The sequence below is a fragment of the Apteryx mantelli genome, chromosome 16 (assembly GCF_036417845.1).
Source record: "Apteryx mantelli isolate bAptMan1 chromosome 16, bAptMan1.hap1, whole genome shotgun sequence".
Lineage (NCBI taxonomy): Eukaryota > Metazoa > Chordata > Aves > Apterygiformes > Apterygidae > Apteryx > Apteryx mantelli.
The window spans coordinates 17618211-17643885 of NC_089993.1; the positions used below are offsets into that span (position 1 = coordinate 17618211).

General features: G+C 50.9%; 2 protein-coding genes across 7 annotated transcripts in view; both read right to left on the reverse strand.

Annotated features, from left to right (window-relative positions):
• The window catches only part of FBXL18 (F-box and leucine rich repeat protein 18), a 41286-nt gene extending 27060 nt beyond the window's left edge, over positions 1-14226 (reverse strand). For 5 of the 6 annotated variants that reach the window (XM_067306614.1, XM_067306612.1, XM_067306610.1 and 2 more), the window contains exons 1-4: positions 14032-14226; positions 12655-12855; positions 10206-11725; positions 7139-7357 (exon numbers count right to left, since the gene is read on the reverse strand). In XM_067306614.1, coding sequence (XP_067162715.1) covers positions 7139-7357; positions 10206-11725; positions 12655-12855; positions 14032-14220 — 2129 coding nt within the window. In that variant the 5' untranslated portion in view covers positions 14221-14226. Of the gene's footprint in view, positions 1-7138; positions 7358-10205; positions 11731-12654; positions 12856-14031 lie in introns of those variants that run through there. The other variant, XM_067306615.1, reaches the window with a different exon arrangement.
• A 5751-nt stretch (positions 14227-19977) lies between these two features.
• On the reverse strand, positions 19978-24906 carry ACTB (actin beta). The gene is made up of 6 exons (XM_067306730.1): positions 24793-24906; positions 23117-23245; positions 22537-22776; positions 21569-22007; positions 21070-21251; positions 19978-20712 (listed from the first exon to the last, which is right to left on the reverse strand). The coding sequence occupies exons 2-6, from the start codon at positions 23237-23239 to the stop codon at positions 20569-20571; spliced, it is 1128 nt and encodes a 375-aa protein (XP_067162831.1). The 5' UTR covers positions 23240-23245; positions 24793-24906; the 3' UTR covers positions 19978-20568.
• Positions 24907-25675: the final 769 nt, after the last annotated feature.

A 25675-nucleotide genomic window follows, 5' to 3' on the forward strand; every position in this document is an offset into this window, starting at 1 on the left:
TGCACTTAGGATTCGTTGCACTGGTCAGTCCCAAAACTCAGTACTGGGGAATTGCAAGACCTCTCTTTGCTTGCAATGACTGCCAAGAGCATAAAATGAAGTTTCTCCAGAGCTTCTTCCAGCCACACCAAAGAAACCGAGGGTTGAATTCCCCCAGGCACCTTCATCTGTGAGCAGCGTGGACCCTTGCCACCCACCCATTCCCCCAGGCACCTCAAGAGGGCTCCAAAGCCTGCACACAGTGACTCTAAAGCATACCTGGTGCCTAATACCACTCTCCTTGCCAACCCTGACAGAGTATCAGCATTGAGCAGATTTCACCTTCTAATCTCAGAAACGGACTTCAAAAGTTCCCTAGCAAAGCAGTTGCGATTCCTCAGGTTGCTTTTACCTCACACAAAAAGGTATTTCCTCCAAGTCTTGTCTTCTAATGGTGTCTTCCACCCACCATGTCTATACTGACCAACTGGCATCCTACCAAAGCCTGTAATTTCCCTTCACCTAAGGGGAGGCTACAGCCTCCAACCTGAGACGAAGGGTCATAAACTAGACTCCCTGGAAGTCGGTCACACACAATACTGGTAAGTCTCCCAGTACATGTCAACTCATCCCATGAGTCGAGGGGGGGTCCCTGTACTGTGGTCTCTCTCTGTAAGGCATGAATGACACTCCACTACTCCTCCTACGTGAGCTGAGGCTTATATCAAACATGCTTACAGAGTTTGAGGTTCTTGCATTATTTGGCCAGCCGAACTCTGCATCAGTTAGATGCGACCGGACAATTAGAGAGGGAGGGAATAAGAACCCGAGGAGCGATGCCAAAGTGCCCAGGACACATCCTAGGGGAGTGCTCTGCCAGAGCAAGCTGAAAGTTATTTCCTAATCTCTTCCACAAATTAAAAAGCTACTGCAATAACTGCTCAATTAGATTTATTTTACTATGGAAATGCTTTAAAACTGCAGTTAATGCTTCCGTTCAGCCTTATACACCCTCATGAAAAGAAAGCACGGCAGCACTATTCCAATATTATTTCTCAGCCGAGAGAGAGAGGAGGACACTGCTTGAAACCTATTTCACGTACAAACCAATCTACCCTCTAAGGAGGGTTTGGGGACTGAATTCCCTTCAAAACACATGAGCTAGCAGTTAAAACAAGTCATTTGGGTTAGCCGCAGGAATGCATTCAAGGAGGAGACATTAGTACCCCCCCAAAGGAGATATATTAATACACAAAATTGGGGATGGTCCCACAAGTTGTGCTAGCTTGCAAGGTATTTGAACCCACCCTTAAACATCATCCCTGGTAGAAGCAAAGGTGTCAGGACCGCACCCCAAGCAAAGTCCGTCTTCGCCAAGCCCGCCAACCGATTCTTGGGTAACGCAAGCTGACAAGGATGCAGTTTGTTATTCAGCCTGTGACAGAATGATTCAGGGGTTTCTAAGAGCAGGAAATGAAACAGACAATGAAAGCTGGAACAGGATGCTAATGATTCACTACGCCAGCCTAGCGATACATTAAGTCTTCTGCAATCAGATGCAGGGCCCGAGCCCACAACATGCTTAGGCTAGCGGAGTGGGATTGGCAGCTACCGTGCTGGCTCTGGGATTCAGGAAAAACAGCAGTGTACTGCGAGGTACTTTTTCAAGGTCAGAAGGAAGAGAAGGTGGTGGAGGGAAGCTAAAGACAGCTTGAAAATCTCAAATAAGCCCTAGGTGGTAATACCAGCTTTTTGCAGTGTCAATACAATTGCGGCAGTCAGGTGGGCAGTGCAGAAGGGACAGCGGAGGACTTTGCAGAATTCAAAGAAGATTTTCCACTCACTTACTGCCCTAACAGCCCCCTCCCATCCGATCTACAAGTCAAAAGGAACATCCACAAGGGCTTTTCTGAGGCCAAGCCCAAAATGAGAATCAGGGCATGAAGAATAAATCAGCTTACTAGAAAGAGAAGCTGAAGGGACTTTCAAGGCAATAGCAATAAGGAAGGGGAGAAAGCTTAGCTCTGAGGTGAGCAAAAACTCAATCGTGATAATTTAGCCCTGTGCTGAGCATCAGAAGAGGGCCCGGCTCACTCAGCACTTCCCAAACACTCAGAGTTTCAGCCCCAGGCTCCCACCTGCAAGTCCCACTTCTGCAACTGAGTCCCAGATGGGTCCTGTAACCCATCCACGTCGTGGCTCTCACAGCCTCCCAGGGCCATTGGCATCAGCAGTTTAAGAGGAAAGATCCAGCCAAGAATTAAATGTTAAAAAAGGACAATAACAAGCAAGGGAAATTTTAGACAACACTAGAAACGTTTGAATAGCAAGATCTAACTAGGATTGAAATAGCTATTCCTGGAAAGTGGCAGGAGTCCTATTGTGAGTCACTTCAAACTAAGCAGGGCTCACACCTGACATAGGCAGGAACAGGAAGGCTAAGTTAGTACCTCTCTTTCTCCAGGTCCTGGATCCCCAGAACAGGCAGGCGGTCCTAAAATAGTAAAATTCACTGCACTTGAGAGCACTGCTTAACCCGCAGAGCCATCTGAGCAGCGAGGCACAGCACCGCAGTCACGTTACAGAGCCATTTGCTGGCGACAGGTAGCCAGCGTGGCTAGGGCGCCAACGGCAGAGACCTTGGCTTGCCCCGCAGCAGGTAGCGGAGCTAGGACCGCCAAACACTGCGGCTCCGACCCGGCATACAACCCCTGGCGGATGCTGCGCCAGGACCCGAGCTAGCCCCCGTCCTCTACACCATCTCCAAACGGCTGTCAGGCCGCAGGAGATTACAGCAGCGCTTTCGGGAGATGCGAGCAGCTGAGCCAAGCTGCCCATCCACCTCCCCAAAACGCACTTCAGCTGCGCCACAGGCTTTCGCTTCCCAACCACGCTTTCTACCACAGCTTAACTTGGATTGCATTTCTATAAATCACAACTCAGCTCTACGCCTTGATGCTTTCCCCCTATGTATGAAGAATCCCTAATGACACCACTCTCTCTCGGAGACTTTTTTTTTTTTTACTATTGCTTTCTTCATCTGTTTCAAGGTGTTTTTTCAAGGACTTTTCATAGGCTTCTATTGTTTGGTATTGTAGAGTCCTTGAAATCATTACAAGGATAGGAGCTACCTAAACACTTAAGCTAACACCAGCAAAATTCAAAGAAACCCACTGGAAAATAAAAACTGTCCTTGAGGCCACGGGGACATTTTCCAAGCATTTCCCACCCCCTCTTCCAGCCTGTTTCCTGCTGGTAAGCTTTACCGGGAAAGCAACTTCTCTTGCAAATCTGAAGTGCCCAGGAACCATGCCTTGCAGCAGCGCTACACTGAAGTCATCCAAATTCCTTTCCCCACAAGATTTCTGGGGCAGAGAAATACAGGCGTATAAACAAGATTATTTAGCAAGCAATACATCAGGACAGCATCGAATAGTGGGACACCTACCATAGGTCACAGCTCCATCTACCGACTATTTCACAAAATCACAATTTGAAAACCCTCCGGGAAGGCAAGCCACATCCTCCTGGACCACGCTGGCTGGACAGGCCTTGGACACACTGGCTCTTTGCAACCATTTAGAAAGAATCACAGCACAGTAAGTCAACTCAAAAGAAAGAAGTGAATCTCCCATTTCAAGGAGGCCCCCTGCACAGCAACAGAACTGGGCTCACACTTGAACCTACAACCTTGGGTCCAGTAACTTGGGATTGGGGCATTTTACAGTGCTTCTGGAATTAACACCACAGTGGTTTTAACATAAGCGTTATTTAAGCACAGACAGCCGGGAGCTAAGCACTTTGGCAAAGTTTGGGTGCAAGCGTAAAAGGGGAAACACTGTTCCTCAGGTCTGCTTCTATGCGAAGCATGGCAGCAGCTGAGCACCATGTGATAAGAAAGAAATGTCATTTTACAGAGAAGCTGTGAGATGAGACCACTGTCACATGCAAAATCTGAGGAAGATCAGGGAAGTGGATATGGATCACTCAAGCCACATCTCCCACTCTAACCACTGGGCCCTTTTTCCCCTTATGTGCACAGAGTACGTCCCTGAACCATAAGGGAGATTACCCCTCCCATACGCACAGAAGAAAAAAGAATAAAGAAAAACACTGCAATGATTTATCTGCCCACAGGGAAACAGTCTTCTCTAAAGCTCAGAGGAGACCTTGCCCTTGCAAGCCTCTTGTTTGCTGATGAGAGCTCCAGATGAGTTCTGTTTCGCTTACTGTGTTTCACTGCAAAAGAGGCAAAATGGAATCAGAGGCTTTTAATGATTTAAATATGAAAACTAATCCCTGTCAAATGGCAGCAACCTTCAACCAGGAAAATGTCCACAAGAAGAATGGACAACATGGGACCTAGTTTAGAGCTGTCACAGGACTAAAAGATGTGAGAGTAACCCTCTTGGCAGGCAGGCAGAATAAATACATAAGCACTATCCTTATTTTACAGACAAGGAGAAGAGTTTGAGAATCAGTTTAGGCTTTAAGTCATCCACTGGAAACAAGAGATTTAATACCCGAGCTCCCATCATCACTCCTTGTATACACACCATCTTCCAGTAAACTCAGCAGTAAAAACCAGGCAACTAAGTCTGTTCTCTCCCACTCAGTCCCAGTCTCTTTTGTGACCTGATCCCTCCTGCGAATCAATGTCTGAAAAAACCTGTACTGCACTAGATTGCATTTTCAAGCCCTCCCAGCTCTACAGCCTGCAGCAAACCACTGGAGCATGCTCAGCCCTAGGCCTTTCCAGCTCCTCACTCCCATTCTCCCAATCCCCTCTAAAAAGAGAAGAAGCGAAAGTCACTTAGGCCACATCTCCCTGTTCAAAAACATCAATCCCTTGGCTGCTCTCAGCCTAAAAAAGGTCATCTCAATTGGCCCTGAACCAGGAAGTCTAATCCTTAATGGGACCGGAGGAATACGGATCAATTCCCCCAGCTCAAAGGCAGGGGAGCAAACAAAGGAAGGCTCCAGCTTTGCCCTCCCTGCTCGCGCTTCCGCCTTCCCACCCGCTCTTCACGTTTTCCCCATGCACTCAGCATCTGTACGAATTCCAAATCAAAAAAAGATAAATCACCTTCTTTCATTCTGGCACAGGATATCTAACTTCAAACCTGCTGCCCAACAGGCTCTTACAATTTAGGGCTTGGATTAAAGACATGCTAGCAGCACATTTTTACAGGAAGCCATGCTGCGTGAACTTGAGCCCTCATCCACAGGTTTAAGCAATGATCTAGCCAGCAAGAAAATGCACTCAGGGATTTTACGGCATGTCTCTTTGCCCTTGGAGTAATAGATAAAATGCAGTCAAGAGAAAGTCAATTTCTGACCCCATCTGTAGGCACATTTGTGCAAGGACAGGAACGGGATCACTGGAAAAGTCACATGGTTAAAGGCTTGCTGATGGCTCATGGAAAACTCCAGGCTTTGCTTACACATCATTTTCTGTATTTCATTCCTTGCATTTTATTACTAGAGACAGTTGCATGAGAACAGGATCTTTGTTGCTTAGGAGAGCATCTGCTCCCACTGCTCATCCTCCTCCTGAAGTCATAATCTTACGTGACATCAAAATCGTTTCCAGAGCCACCAATTACCATGTCATAGAGGATTATGACTTCAGGTGCAGAATTAGCAGTGGAAGCAGATGCTCTCTTAAAAAAATAAAATAAATTAAAATAAAAAATCCTGTTTTCATACAAACGTCCCTATTAATAAAATACAAAAGAAGAAAAATAATATGACAGCCAGAATTGTTGCTAAATATAAAAATAGCTTTTAACATTTCCACAAGGCATCAGCTGCTCTTTGGAAAGTTCCCAGGGTTTAAATTATTAAGAGGTACAGAATGTAGTTAGGATCCATACACGACAAAGAAAAGGAGGAAAAGATGACTGCAGAATAACATATTTCTGTCCAGTAAAAGGATGTTAAAATTTTGGCCAGTGCTGCAATGGCATCTCAGACAGGAGGGCAGAATAAAAAAAAAAAAAGTGAACTGCGGATGCTTACTTCTTTCTAAGGATCTTCAAAGCACAACTGCATCAGACCAAGGAATGCTTTCGCAGATATGAAGCCCGGCAAAAAAACAAACCCAAGTCGTCCTTGACGCATCACAAGGAATTCACTTAGATGTGTCCAACAATCACTAGCCCAAAAGAACACAGGTCTTCTGGAGGCAGTAACAAACAATCTCGTGTGCAGTTTGATAGGTAGCTAATATAGTCATAGGCTCTTCTGGATTTGATTCTAGGAAACAAGCCAAGTCTAATAAGTCAGTTTGAAGCTGGAGAAAGGCTGGGGGGAGGAGCACCCTTTAGGATGCAGTAATAATGCCATGCGATTTGAAATTTTTATTAGAGCTTAACAGGGGAAAGCAACAGTAGGTGACAAAGAAAACAGACTGAAGGTGGAGAAAATGCCTTACAGAAAAAAATAATAATAATGGAAAGTCTGTTGCACAGGAAATATTTTGTAAGATGACTGCCACTATTAGAAGATTTCAAAATGCCAAGAGTAATTAAAAGCTCTCTTTTCAAATGCAGTTCACGGCTCACACACAAATGCTTCCCACCATGTGAGCTGCAGAACACTGCAAGGGGCCAGGCAAGATGCATTTAAGAACTGCCAAACGTGCAAAGGCAGTTTGTACCATTCCCCCCTCCCAGCCCCCCCCCAAAAACCCTTCACAACAACCCTTTAAAGGCTTTGAGTTGCACTGCTGGGGGATTATCAGTAAGTGACATTTACAAGTGATTAGAGGACAGAATTATCTTAGTCACTTGTGGGAAAGGAGGAAAGCTTCAAGGTCAAACCTCTCAGTACTTAAAATGTCGCCAGATGTTTTGTTTACACAAAATTGCCGTTTGATTTATGATGGAGCCGTACATCCAGAACTTCAGCTCAGGCCTGACAGAACTGCAGAGAACATGGGTGGGAATGGAATCAAAAATTCATATAATACCTCCAAATATTTCACTTATTGACTCTTATTAAAATAAGAGGCTAGCTCATGTGCCAAGCAGTTACACAGTACCTATTAGCTTCTTGGAACGAGTGCTCCAAGCCATATAAACCTTGGCAGGCAAGGAAATGGAGATAAATCTCGAGCAGCTCCAGAAATCCCCCATCAACCCCTTTCCGCACTCACCTCCGGACAATAGACTGCTGGAGATTTTTGCAAACGGTAAGAGATTCTCCCATAAACATGTGGCACATGATGACCTCAAGGCAGTTGGCCATGAATGACATCACTGCGTCAGACTGCAGAGTCCCACTCCGGGAGACGATGCAAAGCCGCTGGAGAGAAGAGCAATGACTCAGTGCCTGGAAGAACTGGGCGCCCGCACTGAAGTACGGCTGTTCTAGCCTGCAAGAATAAACAAAAACAAGTCAATGGGCAATTCATGCTTAAGCCGCTTTCAAAGCGGAGGGAAGACAGAACATTCAAGGGGGTTTGGCAGATGGAGCAACCAGTTTCTCCCACCACCTGTTTCACTTACACACGCGATACCCTTCTATGTGCATGCGTCAGCAGTATGGCAGGACAAACACGACTTTGCAAGCTCAGGCCTCTTGCTTGCTAGCTACCCTTGAGCTATGCAATCTGGAGGAGAGACACAAATACAATGCCAACGCAGAAAGACCCTAAACTGCAGAATTCCAGAGCCCACAGGGCATTGCCAGAGAGTAACCCTGTTTTTGCCAGTTTTCCACGATAGCACATTGGCAAGATGGGCCTTAAATTTGACCAGTAGGTCCATCCTGTTCTTACAACAAGAACAGCCTAGCTTCTGCTACCTGGCATCCACCGAGCAGCTGATGCGAATTGGGGAGTTACTGCTCCAGTGCACCAAACACTGATCAAACCAGTCATATTCAGTGTACTGCCTAGACAGAAGCAGGCATGAAAAATTCATGACGCACACAGGGTGATGCAGAACTCACGCCTTTGAGCCAGAGCAACCACAATCAGCCCTCCCTGGTCAGAGGAAAAAGGATGGGAAAAAAATCAAAGCTACTGCTCTCCCACAGCAAGAACCATCATCAACCCAAGCTTTACCTTAAACACTAGGCCCAGAGAACAGACTCGGGATTTTCTATTATTGCTATGCAGTCTGGCATCATGACCCAGAAGACCACAAAACAGCTCAGTGAAGCCACACACGGCCAATGAGGGGTCCGTGTTTCAACCAGCAGCCTAACTGGATTGCTCCCTCACACGAATCGTTCTGTGGGAGCAGAACCTGCTCGGGGACGGTCTCACCAGGAGAGCATGTCTGCTTAATGCAGATTTACTACAGGACCTCAGAGTACTCGGGAATCTCAGTCACTGGGTCAGCAAGGCCAAGAGCTCCAAGACAGTTAATCCACTAGGTAATAACACGCTGGCAGTCCCAACCTGAGCTGGATAATCGCTACACAGGCTTTTGTAGTATGTGGGGGTATCTCAGCAATTTAATCTTATTAATTGACAAACTGTGGCTTAAAGTCCCAATCTGAGACTGCTGGTCAGGTAACAACGGCAGAAGAACATAACAGCCCACTAGCACTTTCAGTAATAGCTTAAAATGAACATTAAGGAAATGGGAAGCCTCTCTAATTTTTCTACGATTTTATTGGTCCATAATAAGCTTAGATGAAAAAGCACAGAAGCTCCTGCCTTCTCACAGCAGGTTTCTCGGTCAATCTCCGTGGAGGTGGCAGGAGAACCGCACTTGCAGTACCTCCTTTCACTCGCTAGATGACAATGTTGCTTTGGAATATCATCTACAAGTAATTTCTAAGCCTAGAGAAAAATCCTTCACGGGGAGAGGACAAAAGGGTAAAAGAAGCAGAGAATTAGTTAAATGGAAAGGAAACTGCACTATCAGGAGGAAGTACTAAACATTCAAAACCTTTTAAGCCTACATAAAACCTTCCTGGACTTTACTCAAAAAAGAAAAAAAAAGACATCTTACATTGCAATGCATAGCTGTCACTGCGAGAAGACTTGCTTGTCTTCTACACTGCCTCGCATTTGGCCTCCATTTCAAAATCTCAGGAAACTACAGGGCCTAAACTGAGCGACACAGCAGCACACATCAAAACCCGTTTCCGCAGATCTCCGTACTCCCACGGGTGTTTAATCTCTTGAAGGGTAGAGATGCATTCACGTGACTCAAGCCATCAAGCAAGTCCATCTCCAACAGCTGCCACCCCTTCTATGAGACCCATATGCTCCTTGCCTGTTACAAAGGCTCTGTTTCCCTTCACTACTGCACTGGATTAGGAAGACGCACACAAACGCCAGCCTCAGCTGAAGAGCAGTAACTTTTTGTCACACTATAACTGTCTCTGCAATCACATGAGTATTCCCTGAGAGCCTGGCCTTGCTTTTACTGCTGTTGTGCATTGTACACTTGTTTTGTGAACCGAGGAGGACAACAGAGCAGTCAGGTCTAGCAATTTCACCAACAGAAGCTGCTTTAAAAAGAAAAAAAAAAGCATCTCTCTAAAGTAATAACATTTGCAGAGTTCATATGGACTGTAGCAAGGAAACCATGCTCTTTACTTTAGTAAGCATATTTCAGATACTTTGAAGTTTCTTTATGCACACAGGGACATTCAAAAACTTATTTGAAGAAGCAAAAATATTTAGGTCCTACCAAAAAAGGAGCACCAACAGAAGAACTCTAAGTTTGGAATGTTTTCAATATATTATTAAGAAAAGAAAAAAAAAAAACCACAAAAAACAAAAAGGCAAAACTTCAATACAAACCAAAGGTAGAAAAATATCACAGTGGGAAACTTGAAGAGATCTCTACATTAACTAGATACCCTAGGAGTGTCTTCCTCCCTGGAAGTTTTCCAGAGATCTAAGCATATACAAAGCCAAAAAGTCATGAAAGGCATATAGTGTTTAACCCTGCCCTGGCAGGCCGTTAGCTCACCAGACAAGTCGTGTCCACTCTTCCTTAGCTAAAAGGAAGGCAGCTGCAGCATAAAGACTTTATACTCTTAAAACAGTGGTTAAAGGGCATAGCCTGAGCCCTCGAGGACAGCATGAGACCCATTCTCCATAACTCAGAAAGGAAAATACTCAATTTTCAAGCTGTTGCAGCTACTTTTGACCAGAACACAAACACTTGATATTTTTATGCTAGCCACAACCAACCACATACTAGATTTCTAGAAGTCCACAAACAAAATGGAGATGTTCGGTGACAACCCCTCACCTGAGATCTCTCAAACACTTGCAGTGTTTCAGCATGTCCATAAGAGCAGACATATAGACCACGTTCCCCATCATGCCCAGGTTGGCCAACGAAAGAGTCCGCAAATGCTGGCACTGCAATCCAATACTAACAAGCCCAGAGCCAGTAAGGATATTTGGCAGCTGTGCTAAGGTGAGGCTTTGCAAATAAGTCAATTGGCCAATGGCAGCTACCTCCGAATCCCCCACACTTTGTGCCCGGACACAAGGGGGCAACGAGTTCCGAATTGCTGGCTCGTTGCGGGGCATGGCAGAGGAAAAACTGGACCCAATTATTTCCAAGTTTTCCAGAAATGGAAGGCTTCCCATCAAAGCCCAGAATACTGAAGACTGTGGCTTCTGATTTGAATATGTCTGTATCCCAATCCAGACTTTCTTTCCTAATGTTTGGGGCGTCACATTAGACTGCATGGGAGGCTTTTCCATGTTTGCAGCAACATCTGAGATGGAGCAGACTGGTAGTGCTAATGAGAGTAGGTGCTTTAGTCTGGCCAGAAGCTGGCACAAATGATTCCCTATGTTTTTTGAGCTGTGATGGTGAGCTGCAGAGAGGTTGAGGTGTCTCAGGTTGCAGCAGGACACTACCAGACTTTCCAGAATGCTACTGTCAATGTCATCCTCTGCTTTTCGAAACAAGGATTCCGGAGCCAGACAATGAATACAGCCACTGAGATTCAAACTGGTCAAGCTTTTAAGATCCTTCCCACCATTCATAACCCTCTGGATCAACTGACCACCGGATAAGGTGCATCGGCTAAAGCTGAAGTAGAAAGGGTTGTTGAACTTCAAGTGTTGCAGGAGGCCAGAGCCATTAATCCAGGCTTTAGGCAATTGCAAAGCATCCAGACGCACATTTCGAGCCATGGAGTCCAGAAGGTTTTTAGTGGCTCCCGTCTCTGCAAAACTACCAGGGGCAGAAATGAGGAAGGCATGAAGGTTCTCAGGCGTCCGATCACTCAGCACAGCCAAGTACAGCCTCACCACCTCCTGATTAACGTAGCCAGGAGCCAGCCTAGCGTAGAAGACACGAAGGTTCTGGTAATGGGGCACATTGCTCTCACCTACCATTAGTTGCCCAGAAAGCATAAAACCTTCTCGCGAGCGATCAAGGATCTCAAAATAAAGCAGCAGTTTCTCAAGGCTAGTGCAGCACGGAACAACACCGTACGATGGAGTGTAAAGGGTTTGCTTCAGTTCCAAGACACGGCTAAGAGTGGCTTTACACTCGCTGCTTAGTTGACCAGCATCGAAACCCGGATTGACGTCTATTGCCAGGGAGCGCAGGTGCTGGAGCATGGACAGTGTCTTTGAGAGGTGGAGAGAGGTGAGGTGGCACCCAGACAAGTTCAGTTTTACCAGGTTCTTGCATCGTGTTATATGATCAATAGAGGAGCTGGGCAGCCAGTAGCACCCAGCCATGTTCAGCTGGTAAATCTCTTTTCCGATATCCCTCATCAGCTGCTTCACTTTGTCTTTGTTTACCTGTACTTAAACAAAACCAGATTCAATGAGATATATGGTAGTAGCGTGTACTGACTCAGTTTCCTATCTGAAGATGGAGATAACAGTGGTTAGCATCCAGATTACGTGGCTCATCCAAATGTCTCAAGACACTAGCACAGTCTAAGAATTATTATACAGCCGATAGCTGGCTTAATTTGACATGCTTTGGACTCTTAAGGCTATATTTCCTTTAGCTTCTCAGTTTGTGCAGTTCCACAATACTGACTGTGAGGCTGAATCTGTTCAGCAAGTGACAGAGGAATGGAGGACAATCTCCATTTTCTAATGGCAAAGCTATTTCAGCAGACATATAGCAATAGCTATCTATGGAAACTCATATTGAAAGAAGAATGTTTCCATTCTCCTTCATCCAATTCCTTCTTTGGAAATGAAGGAAAGAGGCTTCCCTTTGCCTGCACTTGGTGATACAGTCCTCAAAAACTTATCACTCTTCATTCCCTAGTTTTATTTTTGTTACAACAGATATATATTTTCTGGCTTAGCTAACTGCATGCCTGACAGCAACAGGCGCAAACTTTTCTGTTCATACAGATTTTTTTGTACAACACGGGGAAAAAAAGTTTTGAGAAAACATTAGCTTTACACAACCACAGTCAAAGGCAGCTATAAATGAAAAGTCAGATTTTACTTTCATTTTAGCTTCCAGAAACTAGAAGAAGACAGTTTTCACTGATGGCATTTTATATAACTAAGGGAACAGAGAGCTCTTCTAACAAAGCATTCTGGAAAACAAATGCTTTTATAAAAACATTTTTATTGTTTATTTGCTTTCAGAGTTCAAGAGCAGCACATTTATGGAGACACATAGAAAAGTTCTACTCCTCGGAACTTTTTCAGAGTCAGATTTGTCTTCAGAGCTAACAGAAGAAGCAAGCTACTCTCCCCACCTTGTAGTCTTTCTGAAGCAAAACTGTATGGGTTAGACTCTTGTCAAGGCAGAGCGTTGCAAGTTTTCTGCAGGTTCTCCTGACATTCAGGACAAGGTCTGTGCAAGGGACGTAGCTTAGGATGTGCAAAAGGATCTCATCAGAAAACTCCATCAAGTTGACACCACTACTTTCTTCCTCACTCTCCCCACTTACGATCTCCTGGGGGGGGGGAAAAAAAAAGAAAGAGAAAAGCTACTATCTCAAACTTCAGCAAAGCTCATGAGAAAACAGATACCTTGAGACTTGGAATGATTTATAAAGTGAGGCAAAATGGAAATGGAACCATTTGAATCATGAAGTACTTCTGTCTGCATGGAGAAGCCAAAAAAACCCTTTCCCTTAGAAAACAACACTGAGGTAGTGCAAAACTATGCACAAAGCCACAGTACTCTTTTGCTATGGATCACATTAAAATGAGAAAAAACTGCTTACATTTAAACCACTTTTGTTGCTTACTTTGTAACTGGGAAAGTGACTTTCCCCGCTTCTTTCACAACATAACACAACATTCTCTCTCCTTCTTCCCTCTAAGCACAATCTATTTAAATAACCTTTAGTCTTTTGAAAGGTTACATGCATACATCCGTGTATATACGAAGTAACAGAACTGCAGTCCAGCTTCAGAGCACCCATAGGTCTCCTGCCACGTGTTTACACCTTAACCATTCGAAACAGCGTAGATCCACGGTTATGTCCCCTCTAGAGCAGGGGGGCCCCCTTCTTCTTCCTCGCTTGACGCTCCCCTCCTTCGACACCGCGCGCAGCAGCCCCGCCACCGTGGGCACGCTGGGCTCGCCGCGGCTGCAGCCCCGCGGGGAACACAAGCGACACGGCACCCGTGTCCCCGAGGACATCACCGTCACGCGGGGTGCGGGAAGCAGGCCCGGCTCCGGGCAACCCCACCTCGCCGAGGCGGCGGGAGCGACGCTGGTGGCGTCGGGGGCTGCTGCCACTTTCGCCCTGTCTTTAATAAAGCTCAGATCGACATTAATGCAACGCCCCCCCCCCCCCACAAAGGGCGATTTGACCCGGTGTCCCAACCCTTTCAGAAGCCCTAAAGGGGGATCCCAGGCGAGGGCGGGAGGGTTATTTTGGGCCGCGCCAGAGAGCGGCCACCGGGCCCCGCGGGGAGAGCGCCGCCGCCCCCCAGCCCAGCCGCCCTCGGCGCCGCCTCACGGCCCCGCTGGGGCCCGCTCCGGCCCCGCCACCCCCGAGCGGGGCCGCGCTGCCCCCGCCCCGCTCAGGGGAAGCCCGAGGAGGGCGACGAGCCCTCGCGCAGCCCCCGCTAACGGCCCGCCACGGCTCCCCCCCCCTTCCGCCGCGGCCCGGCCTCACCTCTCCACAGCGGAACATGGCGGCGGCACCGCGGGCCCGCCGCCGCCCCCGGGCGCCGCTCAAACCAGCCGCCTCCCGGCCCGGCTCCCCGCCGGCCCGGCTGCCGCACGGCTCTTCCGGCGCTGCCATGACCCGGCTTCCGCGGCTCGCCACTCCTCCGCGTCCTCCTCGGCCGCCCCGCGCCTCCATCTTGAGCGTGGCCCCGGCCCGCGTGCGCGGAGGACGGGAAGGAGAGCGCGGGTTCCGGCCGCTCCTCGGCGCCATCTTGAGAGCGGCGTGGCGGGCCGGCGCCGCCATCTTGGGAGCGGCGGGGTCCATGTTGGGGATCCGGCTGCCCTGCTCTCCCCGTCCCTCCCAGGCCGGCCCTCGACCCGAAACACCGTCCCCTCCCGGCTGTCGATCGGCGGTGGCGGCTCTCCACCACATCTGCCTCACAGCCGCGAGCGTGGAGGCTTTGGGGAGCGGGGGCAGATGGGGCGAGTGGCCTCCCCAGCTGCAGGCGGCTCCTGGCTGTCGAGCCCCAGAGCGGTCGGCGGACCGGTTCCTCCTCAGCCCCGGTCGGCAGGGCTGCTCGCAAGCACCCAACACCCCACCAAGCCCTGAGTCGGCTCCGAAAATGTAAATGGGGCCTCGGAGGTGCGGCGGGAAGCCGGGCGCAGTGTTGACTCACCTGGCTGAGCGACGCCGGCGGCGTTGGAAGCGTTGGGAAAATAATCCTCTCCCTGTTCTTGGTGGCCTCCTAGCCTGGAAGGAGCTGGGATGTGGGAGGCATGACACACGTGAGCCCTGATTTGGTTAATGCTAACAAGGGGGCCATGGGTTCCTCAGTGCCTCCACCCCACCTGGAAAACCCACAATATAAACCAGCTGGCCTCACATTCACTGCTCTCCTATGTAATGATTGTAAATCTGGGCTCTAACTAGGCCGAATCAGCTTTGGCTGCAGGTGTGAGGTGTAGTGCTTAGCTTCGTTGGTGCACAGAGGACCTTGCAGAGCTCTTCAGGAGCTGCTGTGAGCTCAGCATTGCAAATAGCAACCTCCATAGGGTGCAGCTGGCTTGGCATTGCTATTATTAGCTCCTGATCCCAAATCTCAAGTACAGACAGGACCGGAGTGCTGGAATTTCTAGAGTTATGTGTAGACTTTGGGAATTTCATTATTCATAGAAAGTGTTCTTTAAAGATGACCCGTAAAGGAAGATGAATAGGTTGCTGCTTTCTTCCTGCTTGATTGTTGTCGTTTAAGGCCATGAACGAGGACTCAAAATTAGGGGTGTGTTGGGCATTTAGCTTAGAATTATCAAGTGCCTCAAGTCTTGAGTTACCTATTTTGCTTCTAGGCCTGTGAGAAGGATCTGGAGATAGAGAGAAAAACCCTCCGAGCCTTTAGCTGAGCGAGAGCCTCAATAAAAGCATCTGTACCTGTTGTGTTTGTTATGTGTTTCAGTTAAATAGAAGGTAATGACAAATTAAATTCAGAGGCTCTTCAGTCAGGACTGACTTGTTTGACATCTGGGACGTCTACCAACCTACCACATTTGCAGTCATCAGGGAAAGCAGAAACCAGGGTGGAGAAGACCTGAATTTCCAAAGCAAATGTATATAAAATCAACAGCAGGGCCAGTAAGCAGAGTAAAAACCCTGCCCAGAGTCTGGGCTGAGCCTCCTAGAAGCAACACAAATTAGAGATGCAAAGATGGCCAATGCAGGACCAGTTGCGGCCAAGGTGCTGCTCATACTCTTGGCTGATGCCTGCATGTCTCAGCAAGAGCAGATTGGCTGGAGCACCCTGTGTTAGGACCAGCTGCAGGTTCCCGCCAGCCCTGGGGCATGTGTGGACCATGCAGCAGTTGCTAACCTCAGGTATGAGCTGGGAACTGAGATAGGTTAAAGAACCTTCCCAGGAGAAACTAGGCTCACAGCAGTTCATAAGAGGAGCTGCGCTCAAACTCACCATCCACCAAGCAAATAAGCAATGTGGCACTATAGATAAGACACAGAGGTTTAATACAGGATGGCAGTAAGACATCAGATAGACCATAAAGGAGGAAGTAAACGAACTGCCACACCAAACACTGACATATCTCATGACACTCATGACAACCTCCATGAGAAGGTGGGTTCGGTTCCAACTTGAGTCATGTCAGAGCAGACTTTGATCATTTTATGACTAATATACAACTGTTTTAGCCCAAAGAAGGCAAGCACATACCATGCTATCCAGGTCCAGGAGGGCAAACAAACAAATCTAGTGCTAGCATCAAGTCATTTTGCTCTACATAAGGCAACATCTCTTATTGTTCACGGCCAGACTGACTTGGTGATTTTTGCCCCTGGAAACCCTGGGGTCACTTCTCTCCACTGATACAGCCCAGACATCTCTTTATCAGCATGACTAAAGCCCACCTGGACTACAGTGGTTAGAGCACTTGGTATGCTTAGGTAAACTGCTCTCTCTACCGCTGCAAGTGATTTTGAATACTCAATACAGCCTAATACAGTAAGGCCTACTAAAGCAGATTACAGATGGGTTTGATGCAAGTCACAGCAGGCTCCAGGTCAGTAATCCCTCTGCAAAGACCAACTTCAAAGACCAGGACTTCTCCTCCTAGCACAGATGATACCCACAATCCAAACCATGAACTGACACCTCAGACCATTTTTAAGCTGACGCTTTGCATGCTTGGAGGGGACTTGCACAAGGAGGCAATTCTATTTGAATGCCACGGGATTTCCCAGGCCATTTGCATGCACAGAGCCTGCACCTCTCCTGAAGCAGCACACGCCCTCTAAAGAGCGAATGGGACCCCTCTGACAAGGGAACATCTCTCTGTAATGCAGCGGGCTGCCAGGTCATGAAAAAGTGCTCCCTCGCTAGACTAGGAGACTACTGAACAAGGAGACCCTTCAGGGCTAAATCCCAAGAACTGCAACAGTCTCCTTCACCAAGGACATCAGTAATTCCAGGCCGTGGCTTGATTCCACAAGCAGCTCAGCGAGGTGACTTTCCAGGTCACCAGCTAATTGCAGGTGGATTGCCAGTGACTGTCTCCAGCAGGAGAGAAAGTTGGGAGCTCTCAGCAAAGAAAGGGCATAAACTGCATTCATTCAGCTCCCAGCAGCCATCTCCCCCTGGGCAGCTAAAGGGTGGTGAGGAAGAGCTGACTGGTTTGTAATGATCTACTTGTCTCAAAGGCCGTGGAGGGAGATGGCCGAGTCCTGCCATCTCTGCAGGCCTGGGAAATGATAGTACCTCACAGCCACTGAGCCAGACCTGCTCGTCCTGGCCCATCTGGGGGGACTGGCCCATTGGTGGCCACTTTAACCCTTGCTTCCCACACAACCCCTGGCTCAGGAGGTGTCTAAACTTCTTTGCCACAGAGGAGGAGGAGGTAGCCAGGGGACTGTTTATTCCCTACACATCTTCTTTGATTCCTGCCTTAAAGACCCCATTGCTGGTGGCTTGAAGAGCCAGGACACAACTAAATACACTCCTCTGTGACCCTCTACAGCCAATCCTATGACCAGTGAACAGGCTCCACGGCATTTCCCCAGTTCTGTGAAACAGCAAGGGGAGGAACTGAGTCCTCCAAAATAGGCCAACGGAGAGGCTGCAGTTAAAAAAAAACACCTCGTTTTCAGTCCCTGGTGTCCCTGAAAGGAAATCACCCTGGACTCCCCCCTGCTTGCAGGAGTCCAGAGCAGTGAGTAATGCTCGCAGGCTTCCCTGCTCGGCACCACATACTTTTCTCCAGCATGTAATGGCCCAAAGGAAGTATAAACCGCGTCTTGCTGGAGCAGCCTGCAAAGCATCCGTGCGCATGGTGACCTCGTGCCAGAGAGGCATCGGGAAAGACTGCAAAAACCCAGCCTTGTTTTAGTGTGGGGGGGTGATCATCTGGAGCACCAAAACAGGAAGAAAGGAAAAAAAACAGCAAAGCGTTAACCAAGAGAAAGCCTGGTTTTCTGCTCTCTGAAGCATGCAAAAATCAGCCCAGCTCCCCTGCGCTCGGCAGCTCTGCATCAGCCGGGTGCTTGCCTCTCCCTGTACCCACACCTCTTCCTGCCTGAGCTGCTCTTAGCCCCAGGCGTTTTGCTGCTCTGTGGTTTCTCCCTCACTGCCACCATCACTTCTTCTGTTGTTTGTGTCTCAACACATTTTTCCACAGCAATCAGTGGAAAGATTTTTCCAAAGCAATCAGGGAGGACTGAAAGCAGGAGCCAGACTTGCAGACTGACATCCCATTTCTCAATCTCCATCTTCTCCCTTCCCAGCCTTTCTCCGGGCCTGCTCCCACCAGCTCCCACCCCAGGGGCAGCCGTTGCCTCCTCCTCACCCCAGCTCCCCCGAGACCCCAGGTTATAAGCCCAGTTTGGACCGTGTTCTGGCCTGTTTCACCTCCCTGATCGGGAACTGATGCTTCCAGTAACTCCTCTGCCCAGCCTGGTGTCTGCACCTGCAGCCCTGCCAGGCTCCTACTGCACCCGGGGCAGTAGGAGGGAGGCTGGGGAGATGAAGGATAGAAACCAGCAGGTCCAACCTGAATACAGCATGACGCCGGAGCAGGATCAGGCCAGGCAGAGGATTAAAGAGCCAATGGAGCCTGTTCTCTGCCTTTCATCTGCTGTGAGCATGACACAATTGCAGCCATTAGCTCTTCAAAGACAGGCAGGTTGGAGGAGCCTTGGAAAACCAGCATGCCTGTAAGCGAGGCTCTGAGGTCTTGTCCTCACCTATGTAGGCAACACAAAGCGTCACCTGGCATTGCTCGCCTGGTCCCTGACCTGGCAGCCCTGCTCCTCTCCAACTCCTTCCTTTCACACCAGGGCAAGTGGCCGCTGTTCCCAGGACCTTGCAGGTTTCCCTCTGCCTGATAGAGCTGGAGCTCCCACCACGGCAGTTGCTTGTTTTCGCAACAGCTACAAGAACTCGATCTGCCAAATTAGGCTGAAATTTCACAGGAGGTTCAGACATCAAGAGGATGGGGACCAAGCTGAAGAGCCACACAAGTCTCCTTCCTGGAGGAGGCCAGGCCAGCAGCAGGTTGCTGCACAGCCCAGAGCAAGCAGAGCACGGTCAGAGGAGTTTCCTCCCCCAGGCTGCCTCATCTGCTCAGCCAGCACTGGAGCACAGCCTGTCTCTAGGTGTTACTGAATAAGTAACACAGCTGCTTCCTTGCACCCTTTCCCAGCCCCACCCAGGCACAGCAATGCATAACAGCCCAGTGCCTCTGCGGTGTAAAGTCACAATTTTCCTACTTCATAGGAGACTTTCCTACTTCAAGACTTGCTCTGGCCTTCACCCCAGAAGCTGCTTACACCCCAGTGAGCACCTGTGCCTCCCAGCCAGGACTCACTCCTGGGCTGCAGTTGGGGTGAACTACAGGCACAGCCAGCAGCTGCTGCCTGGTCAGAGGCCCACAGAAGAGGGGCAGGATGGAGGCTACAAGCTCAGGCACCTGTTGCAGAGCACAGCAGGCATCTGCCTCCCTGGGACTGGGAGAGCTGCACACCCCAAGCCTGCCTTGGCCATGGGCTAAGGGAGAAGGCAGCTACTTTGGGGCCAGGTTATACTGCAGCACCAGGGAGGGAACACAAAAGGCTGCCTTTCAGAAGGTGCTGTTTAATTCCCACCAAAGCCAGCTCCTTCCAGAAGGGGGAAGTGCTCTGCCCACACTGGCCATCCCTCATCAAGCAGCTCCGTATTGCACAGTGGCAATAGCTGGGGAGCCACAGCCCAGGGCAGCCTCAGGGCTGAGCCCTCCCTGCTGAGCAGGCTCAGCTCTGCCCTGTATCATGGTGAGCCATCTGGCTTCCCCACCAGCCAACCCACAGCATCAGCACACAATCCAGATCAGATACCACAGCCTGGCAAGGCTAGATTGGAGCCTTTAGTAACTGTCACAAAACCACACAGGAAAAAAAAACGGCTAACACCAGTCGAGCCTCTATTGTGTGCACTTTTATTTGAACTGGTCTTAAGTCAGTGTACAGGTAGTCCCTCCCTCCTCCACATACTGGCACCTCTCCTCTCTTAGAATATATAAGGGACTGTAAAGCCTTCATTCACATCTATCACTGGGGAACACAGCCCGCTTGCTTGACAAATTAAAGAGAAAGAATCAAGTGTGTTTTGTTTTTAAGGCGGAAGATACAAAAAGACACTTGTTGGGTTACATAATTTACAGACAAGCAATTATAACACCAGTAACTTGTATTGGCTCCTCCGAGCTGGGCTGCTGCCTTCACAGAGGCGAGTAACTTCCTGTAACAATGCATTATGACAATATTTGGAATGACTATTAAAAAAGAAATAAATGTACAATCAAAGTCCTCAGATGCATTGTAGAACTTTGGGGGCGTTCGCTCCAACATGTTTCAATAAGACTGCTGCTGACACCTTCACCATTCCAGTTTTTTAATCCTGAGTCAAGCGCCAAAAAAAAACGAATAAAGCCATGCCAATCTCATCTTGTTTTATGCGCATTTATAGGTTTCATTTCATCACAAGGGTGTGGGTGTTGGTAACAGTCTGGTTTAGAAGCATTTGCGGTGGACAATGGAGGGTCCGGATTCATCATACTCTTGCTTGCTGATCCACATCTGCTGGAAGGTGGACAGGGAGGCCAAAATGGAGCCTCCAATCCAGACAGAGTACTTGCGCTCAGGTGGAGCAATGATCTGCAGAAAAGAGGAGGAATGCATCAGATGCACAATATGATACTACACCTATGGCTCATGTGCAGCCCTGCAAGACACAGGCTAACTCCCTTATCTAGCCTTAGCCAAGACACAACCAAGTCTGAGCAACCTGAAAGTACAAAACCCCACAACTCCCCTCTCCACCATTTACAGCCAATATTTATATTAATGCTACTATTCACATGGTTGAATGGATGTCACCTTGTCCAGCCTAATGGCCTTGCTCTGGGACTACACAGACATGTAGAGGTATCCCTAGGAGGAGTTAAATTTATCCCCTCCACCCACTCTGGATTTTGGCAGGGATGCTGAGAGGTTCCCACAAGTCCAACCTACCTTGATTTTCATTGTGCTGGGTGCCAGGGCTGTGATCTCCTTCTGCATCCTGTCAGCAATGCCAGGGTACATTGTGGTACCACCAGACAGCACTGTGTTGGCATACAGATCCTTACGGATATCCACATCACACTTCATGATGGAGTTGAAGGTAGTTTCATGGATACCACAGGACTCCATACCTGTGAAGAAGAAAGTCTTAAGTCAGCAAGGGCTCATGGACACAGCCAAGGAAGCAGACTGGCAACTGAGAGCCTAGCAACTCCTTCAGCAGGAAGGCACTACAGGCAGAGCCATGGCTCTGAAAGTCTCAACCTCCCCATTTTACTGTCCTAAGTCCCTCATATAGCTTCAGGCTATGTGGAAAGAGAGACCGAGCGGTGGGACAGGATAGGCCTTGCTAGCAGTAGAGTGACAGTGAAATACCAGTCTCTAGGCCACTCCTTTACAGAAGGGAACAGAGGGGGGGCACAAGGTCTCCTAGAAGAGTTGGACTTACCCAAGAAAGATGGCTGGAAGAGGGCCTCAGGGCACCTGAACCTCTCATTGCCAATGGTGATGACCTGACCATCAGGGAGTTCATAGCTCTTCTCCAGGGAAGAGCTAGAGGCAGCTGTGGCCATCTCCTGCTCAAAATCCAGGGCAACATAGCACAGCTTCTCCTTGATGTCACGCACAATTTCTCTCTCGGCTGTGGTGGTGAAGCTGTAGCCTCTCTCTGTCAGGATCTTCATGAGGTAGTCCGTCAGGTCACGGCCAGCCAGATCCAGACGGAGGATGGCATGGGGGAGGGCATAACCTTCGTAGATGGGCACAGTGTGGGTAACACCATCACCAGAGTCCATCACAATACCAGTGGTACGACCAGAGGCGTACAGGGACAACACAGCCTGGATGGCTACATACATGGCTGGGGTGTTGAAGGTCTCAAACATGATCTAGAGAAAGAAGAGAAGGCATTAAGTCAACAAGACAACCAGGGCTCACTCACTAAAAGCCTACACCAAATCCATGCAAGTGGTTTTACTTAGAGGTGCTTGTCCCTAGACAAGACACCTCATCCCCTCTATAAGGGGGTGTCAATGCTTCTATCTTGCCTAGTATCCACCCAGACCTGCCAGGTCAGAGCCTGAGGAGGACACCACCACAGGCCCATTCAACTGTCACAGCAAGGAACAAAACAAATACTAAGCAACTACAACAGTCACTCAAGGTTGGTAAATGTGTTAGTGTCTAGTCAGAAACAGCAGTTAGACAAGATGCTAGTTCAGTCTCAGAGAAAGCCAGCTTAGAAGAGCAAACAAAACCTGTCAAGGTCCAGCAAAGAGGAGACTCAGGTCAGGAAAGGAAAACCCTGTAAAGATGGCAAAAAGGGAGAATAGTGGTGAAGGTGCAGAGAGGACAACATGGAAGAGGAAAGCTGGCTGCAGCAACATCTGCTCTAGCACCAAGCTCAGTTTTACATACCTGTGTCATCTTTTCTCTGTTGGCTTTGGGGTTCAGGGGAGCCTCTGTGAGCAGCACAGGGTGCTCCTCAGGGGCTACTCTCAGCTCATTGTAGAAAGTGTGGTGCCAGATCTTCTCCATGTCATCCCAGTTGGTGACAATACCGTGTTCAATAGGGTACTTCAGGGTCAAGATACCTCTTTTGCTCTGGGCTTCATCACCAACGTAGCTGTCTTTCTGGCCCATACCAACCATCACACCCTGTACAACAAATAAGCAGCAAGTTTAACTGAAGGGTCAACCTCACTGGGTGGCTAGCCTTTTTTTTTTTTTTAAATAAAAAAGCCAGACCTCTAATGACTTCTTCTCCTGTCCCCACTCCATCAGGAAAGGCATTCAGTCAATTCCCCCAATATACAGTTAAACACTGCAGGAGAGCTCTGCAGAATGTACCCCCCTCCCCCAGTTACTGTTGCTCCACAGATGCCAAATGTGCTACAGACAAATAGAAGGGCTTCTTTAAGCTTACTGCCTTTAGGGGAATTGTTTCTACTGCAAGCTCCTTTAGACTGCCTGATAAAGGGGCAGCCCAGCCACATACCTGATGTCTGGGGCGACCGACGATGGATGGGAAGACAGCACGTGGGGCATCATCCCCAGCAAAACCGGCCTTGCACATACCGGAGCCATTGTCAACAACGAGCGCAGCAATATCATCATCCATGGCTGACTGAAAGGATGGGAGAGCATGTCAGTCAGCGCCACCACTCGTGCACCAGCAACCGAGAACACCTGGGCAGGGAAATTCCTTCTCCCAAGCTGCAGCGGGGGAGAGGAAACCCCACGCAGCGCAGAGCTGCCGCTGTCCAGGCGACCTCCCCGGACCGCACCGCCAAGGCCCTTCCCCACCCATTTCCTTCCTGTTTGCGCGGCACCGCTTCGCCCAGCGCCCGCTAGAGGGGGCGGCGCGTCCCAGGCTCCGGCACCGCACAGATTTGGGACAAAGGAAGTCCCCGCGCCCTCTCGCATTATTACCATAAAAGGCAATGGATCGAGCGCGCCTCGCGCGGAGCCGGGCGCGCGGCGCCGCGCCAGCGCTGGGAGGGGGGAGGCGGCCAGCGCTCGGCCCCGCCCCCTCCCGGGAGGCCCCGCCCGCGGCCACGCCCTCGGGCGGGCGCGCGCCGCTCTGGAGCGCGCAGCAGCCGCCGCCGCCGGGCGCCCCCCTCCCCCTGCCGCCGCCTCACGGCCCGCGGAGCGCGTCGCGCCGGCAGCATCGACCCAACCGCCGCGCTCCGGCAGCCGCCGCCCCACGGGCTCGGGAGAGCTTCGTTTCAGCCGCCTCGCCCAAGCCGCCCGCCCGGCGGGTGCGCCGGTTCAACGGCGCGGAGCACGCAGGGGATTAGAGCCGCCTCGTTATGCAATTGCCACCCGCCCCGGGAAGGGCGAGTGCAGCCCGGGCGCTCCTGAAAGTGCCGGTTTTAACCTGCCGGGAGGAGGAGCTGGGCGGGGAGGCGGTTTCCAGCCCCCGTGCCCAGCACGCTGGGAAGTGTAGTCCCCGGCCCGGCAGAGGCAGCCTGGTTCTCGCAAGGGCACCGCGGCTCCCCGGGGAAGGGGCTCTTCCCCATCCCCCCCTTTTCTGCGCGTGCGAGCCGGCAACAACCTCGCTCTCTGCGGAGGGGGCGCCGAGGCCCCCCGCGTGCGCCCCAGCACCGGCGCGGGAGGGACCGCACCCCCCTCGGCGCTGGGCCCCCCCCGCCTCAACGGCTTGGGGGGGGGGGGGCGGCGCAGACAAAGCCCCTCCGTCCCATCCCCCCGCTCCGCGGCACACAATAGCCGCCCCGCTCCCCCCCGCCGGGCACAGCCGCCGTCCCCGAGAAATCCTCTTAGGAGGCAGATCAGACCCACAACAGCTCCCTCCGCAAGCTGGGGGGGGGGAGGAAAAGCGCCCCGGGTGGCAGCAGCTGCGCCCCAACCGGGCGGCTCCCCACAACAAAGGGCGCCCCAGGAGCATGCACGCCACGAGGCGGGCCGGCACGACGGCCACCGCGGGGGCCCGCAGCGAGGCAGCGCGCCGCTCCCCCGGGGGAGGGCAGCCCCCTCGCAACTTTAACGTGCCAGTGGAAACGAGGACCCATTAGAGCAAAGAAATAAAAATTAAAAAAAAAAAAAAAAGACACACAGAAGTGCGCGAGGGGGTAAGTAGAGAGGGCCGTGGAAATGCAGCGGGGAGGGCCCCCGCCCCCCTCACCCCCACCCCCCACGCGGGGCACCGCTCACCTTTGGGGAGTTGCACGGTCAGAGCCGGGGCGGGCGGGCGGCGCGAGAGGCGGCGGCGGGAGCGGGGCACGCGCGCGCGCGAGGCGGAGGCAGCTCGCAGCGACTCCCGCCCGCCGCGCGCCCCGGGTTTTATGGGGCCGGAGCCACCGCCGCCTCGCCATAAAAGGAAACTTTCGGAGCGCGCCCTCCTGATTGGCCCCCGCCGCGCCTCCCCGCCTCGCGCCGCCGCCCCGCGCGCGGCAGCGCCCCCCCCCCGCCCTGTGAAGAAGAAGAAGAAGAAGGGGGGAAAAAAAAAACCCACGCGCCGCGGAGGGGGGTGGCGGCGCCCGCGCTGCCCGCGGCCCCTCACAAAGAACCGGAGGCCGCGGCCGGGCGGGCACCGGCTCCGCCGCGAGGGCAGCGGGGGGGAGTGGGGAGCGGGGGGGCGAGGGGCCGCCGCGCCCCGCTCGGCCCCGGCCCCGCCGCCCCTCGCCGCGGTGCCGGTGCGGGGCTGAGGCCGGGCCGGCTGCGCGAGGGGGGCGGCGGAGGGGCAGGCCCTGTTGCCGGGCCGCCCGGGCGCGGGGCGACGGACAGCGATAATTCGGAGCGGATTCCGGTTTGGAGTTGGGTCGGGGGCCAAGTTCGCTGCCGGTGTCAGCGATGTCTCTCTAGCCCCCTGCGGCCAGTCCCTCCCTTGGACCTGCCCGGGGAACGCTGCGTGCACCTTCACAAAACCGTTAAAAGGCTACTATATTTTTATTAAAAGAGAATGTGCTGCAGACATGTCACCTGGAAGAAGGAAACGATCCCCCGGCTCTGACTAAGGCGTTGAGTCAAGCGGAGCGGTTTGGCTCACCGGGAGGGACGCGTGCCCCCGCCCCTCGGCGCGGAGGTCACTGTGGGA

Excerpts from the sequence above, each read along its gene's own strand:
- ACTB (XM_067306730.1), bottom strand. The coding sequence starts at position 23,239 with ATGGATGATGATATTGCTGCGCTCGTTGTTGACAATGGCTCCGGTATG. Across the intron at positions 21,252-21,568 it reads CTTCCAGCCATCTTTCTTGG|GTATGGAGTCCTGTGGTATC; the intron begins GTAAGTCCAACT and ends TCTTCTTCACAG. Across the intron at positions 20,713-21,069 it reads CCAGCACAATGAAAATCAAG|ATCATTGCTCCACCTGAGCG; the intron begins GTAGGTTGGACT and ends TCTTTTCTGCAG.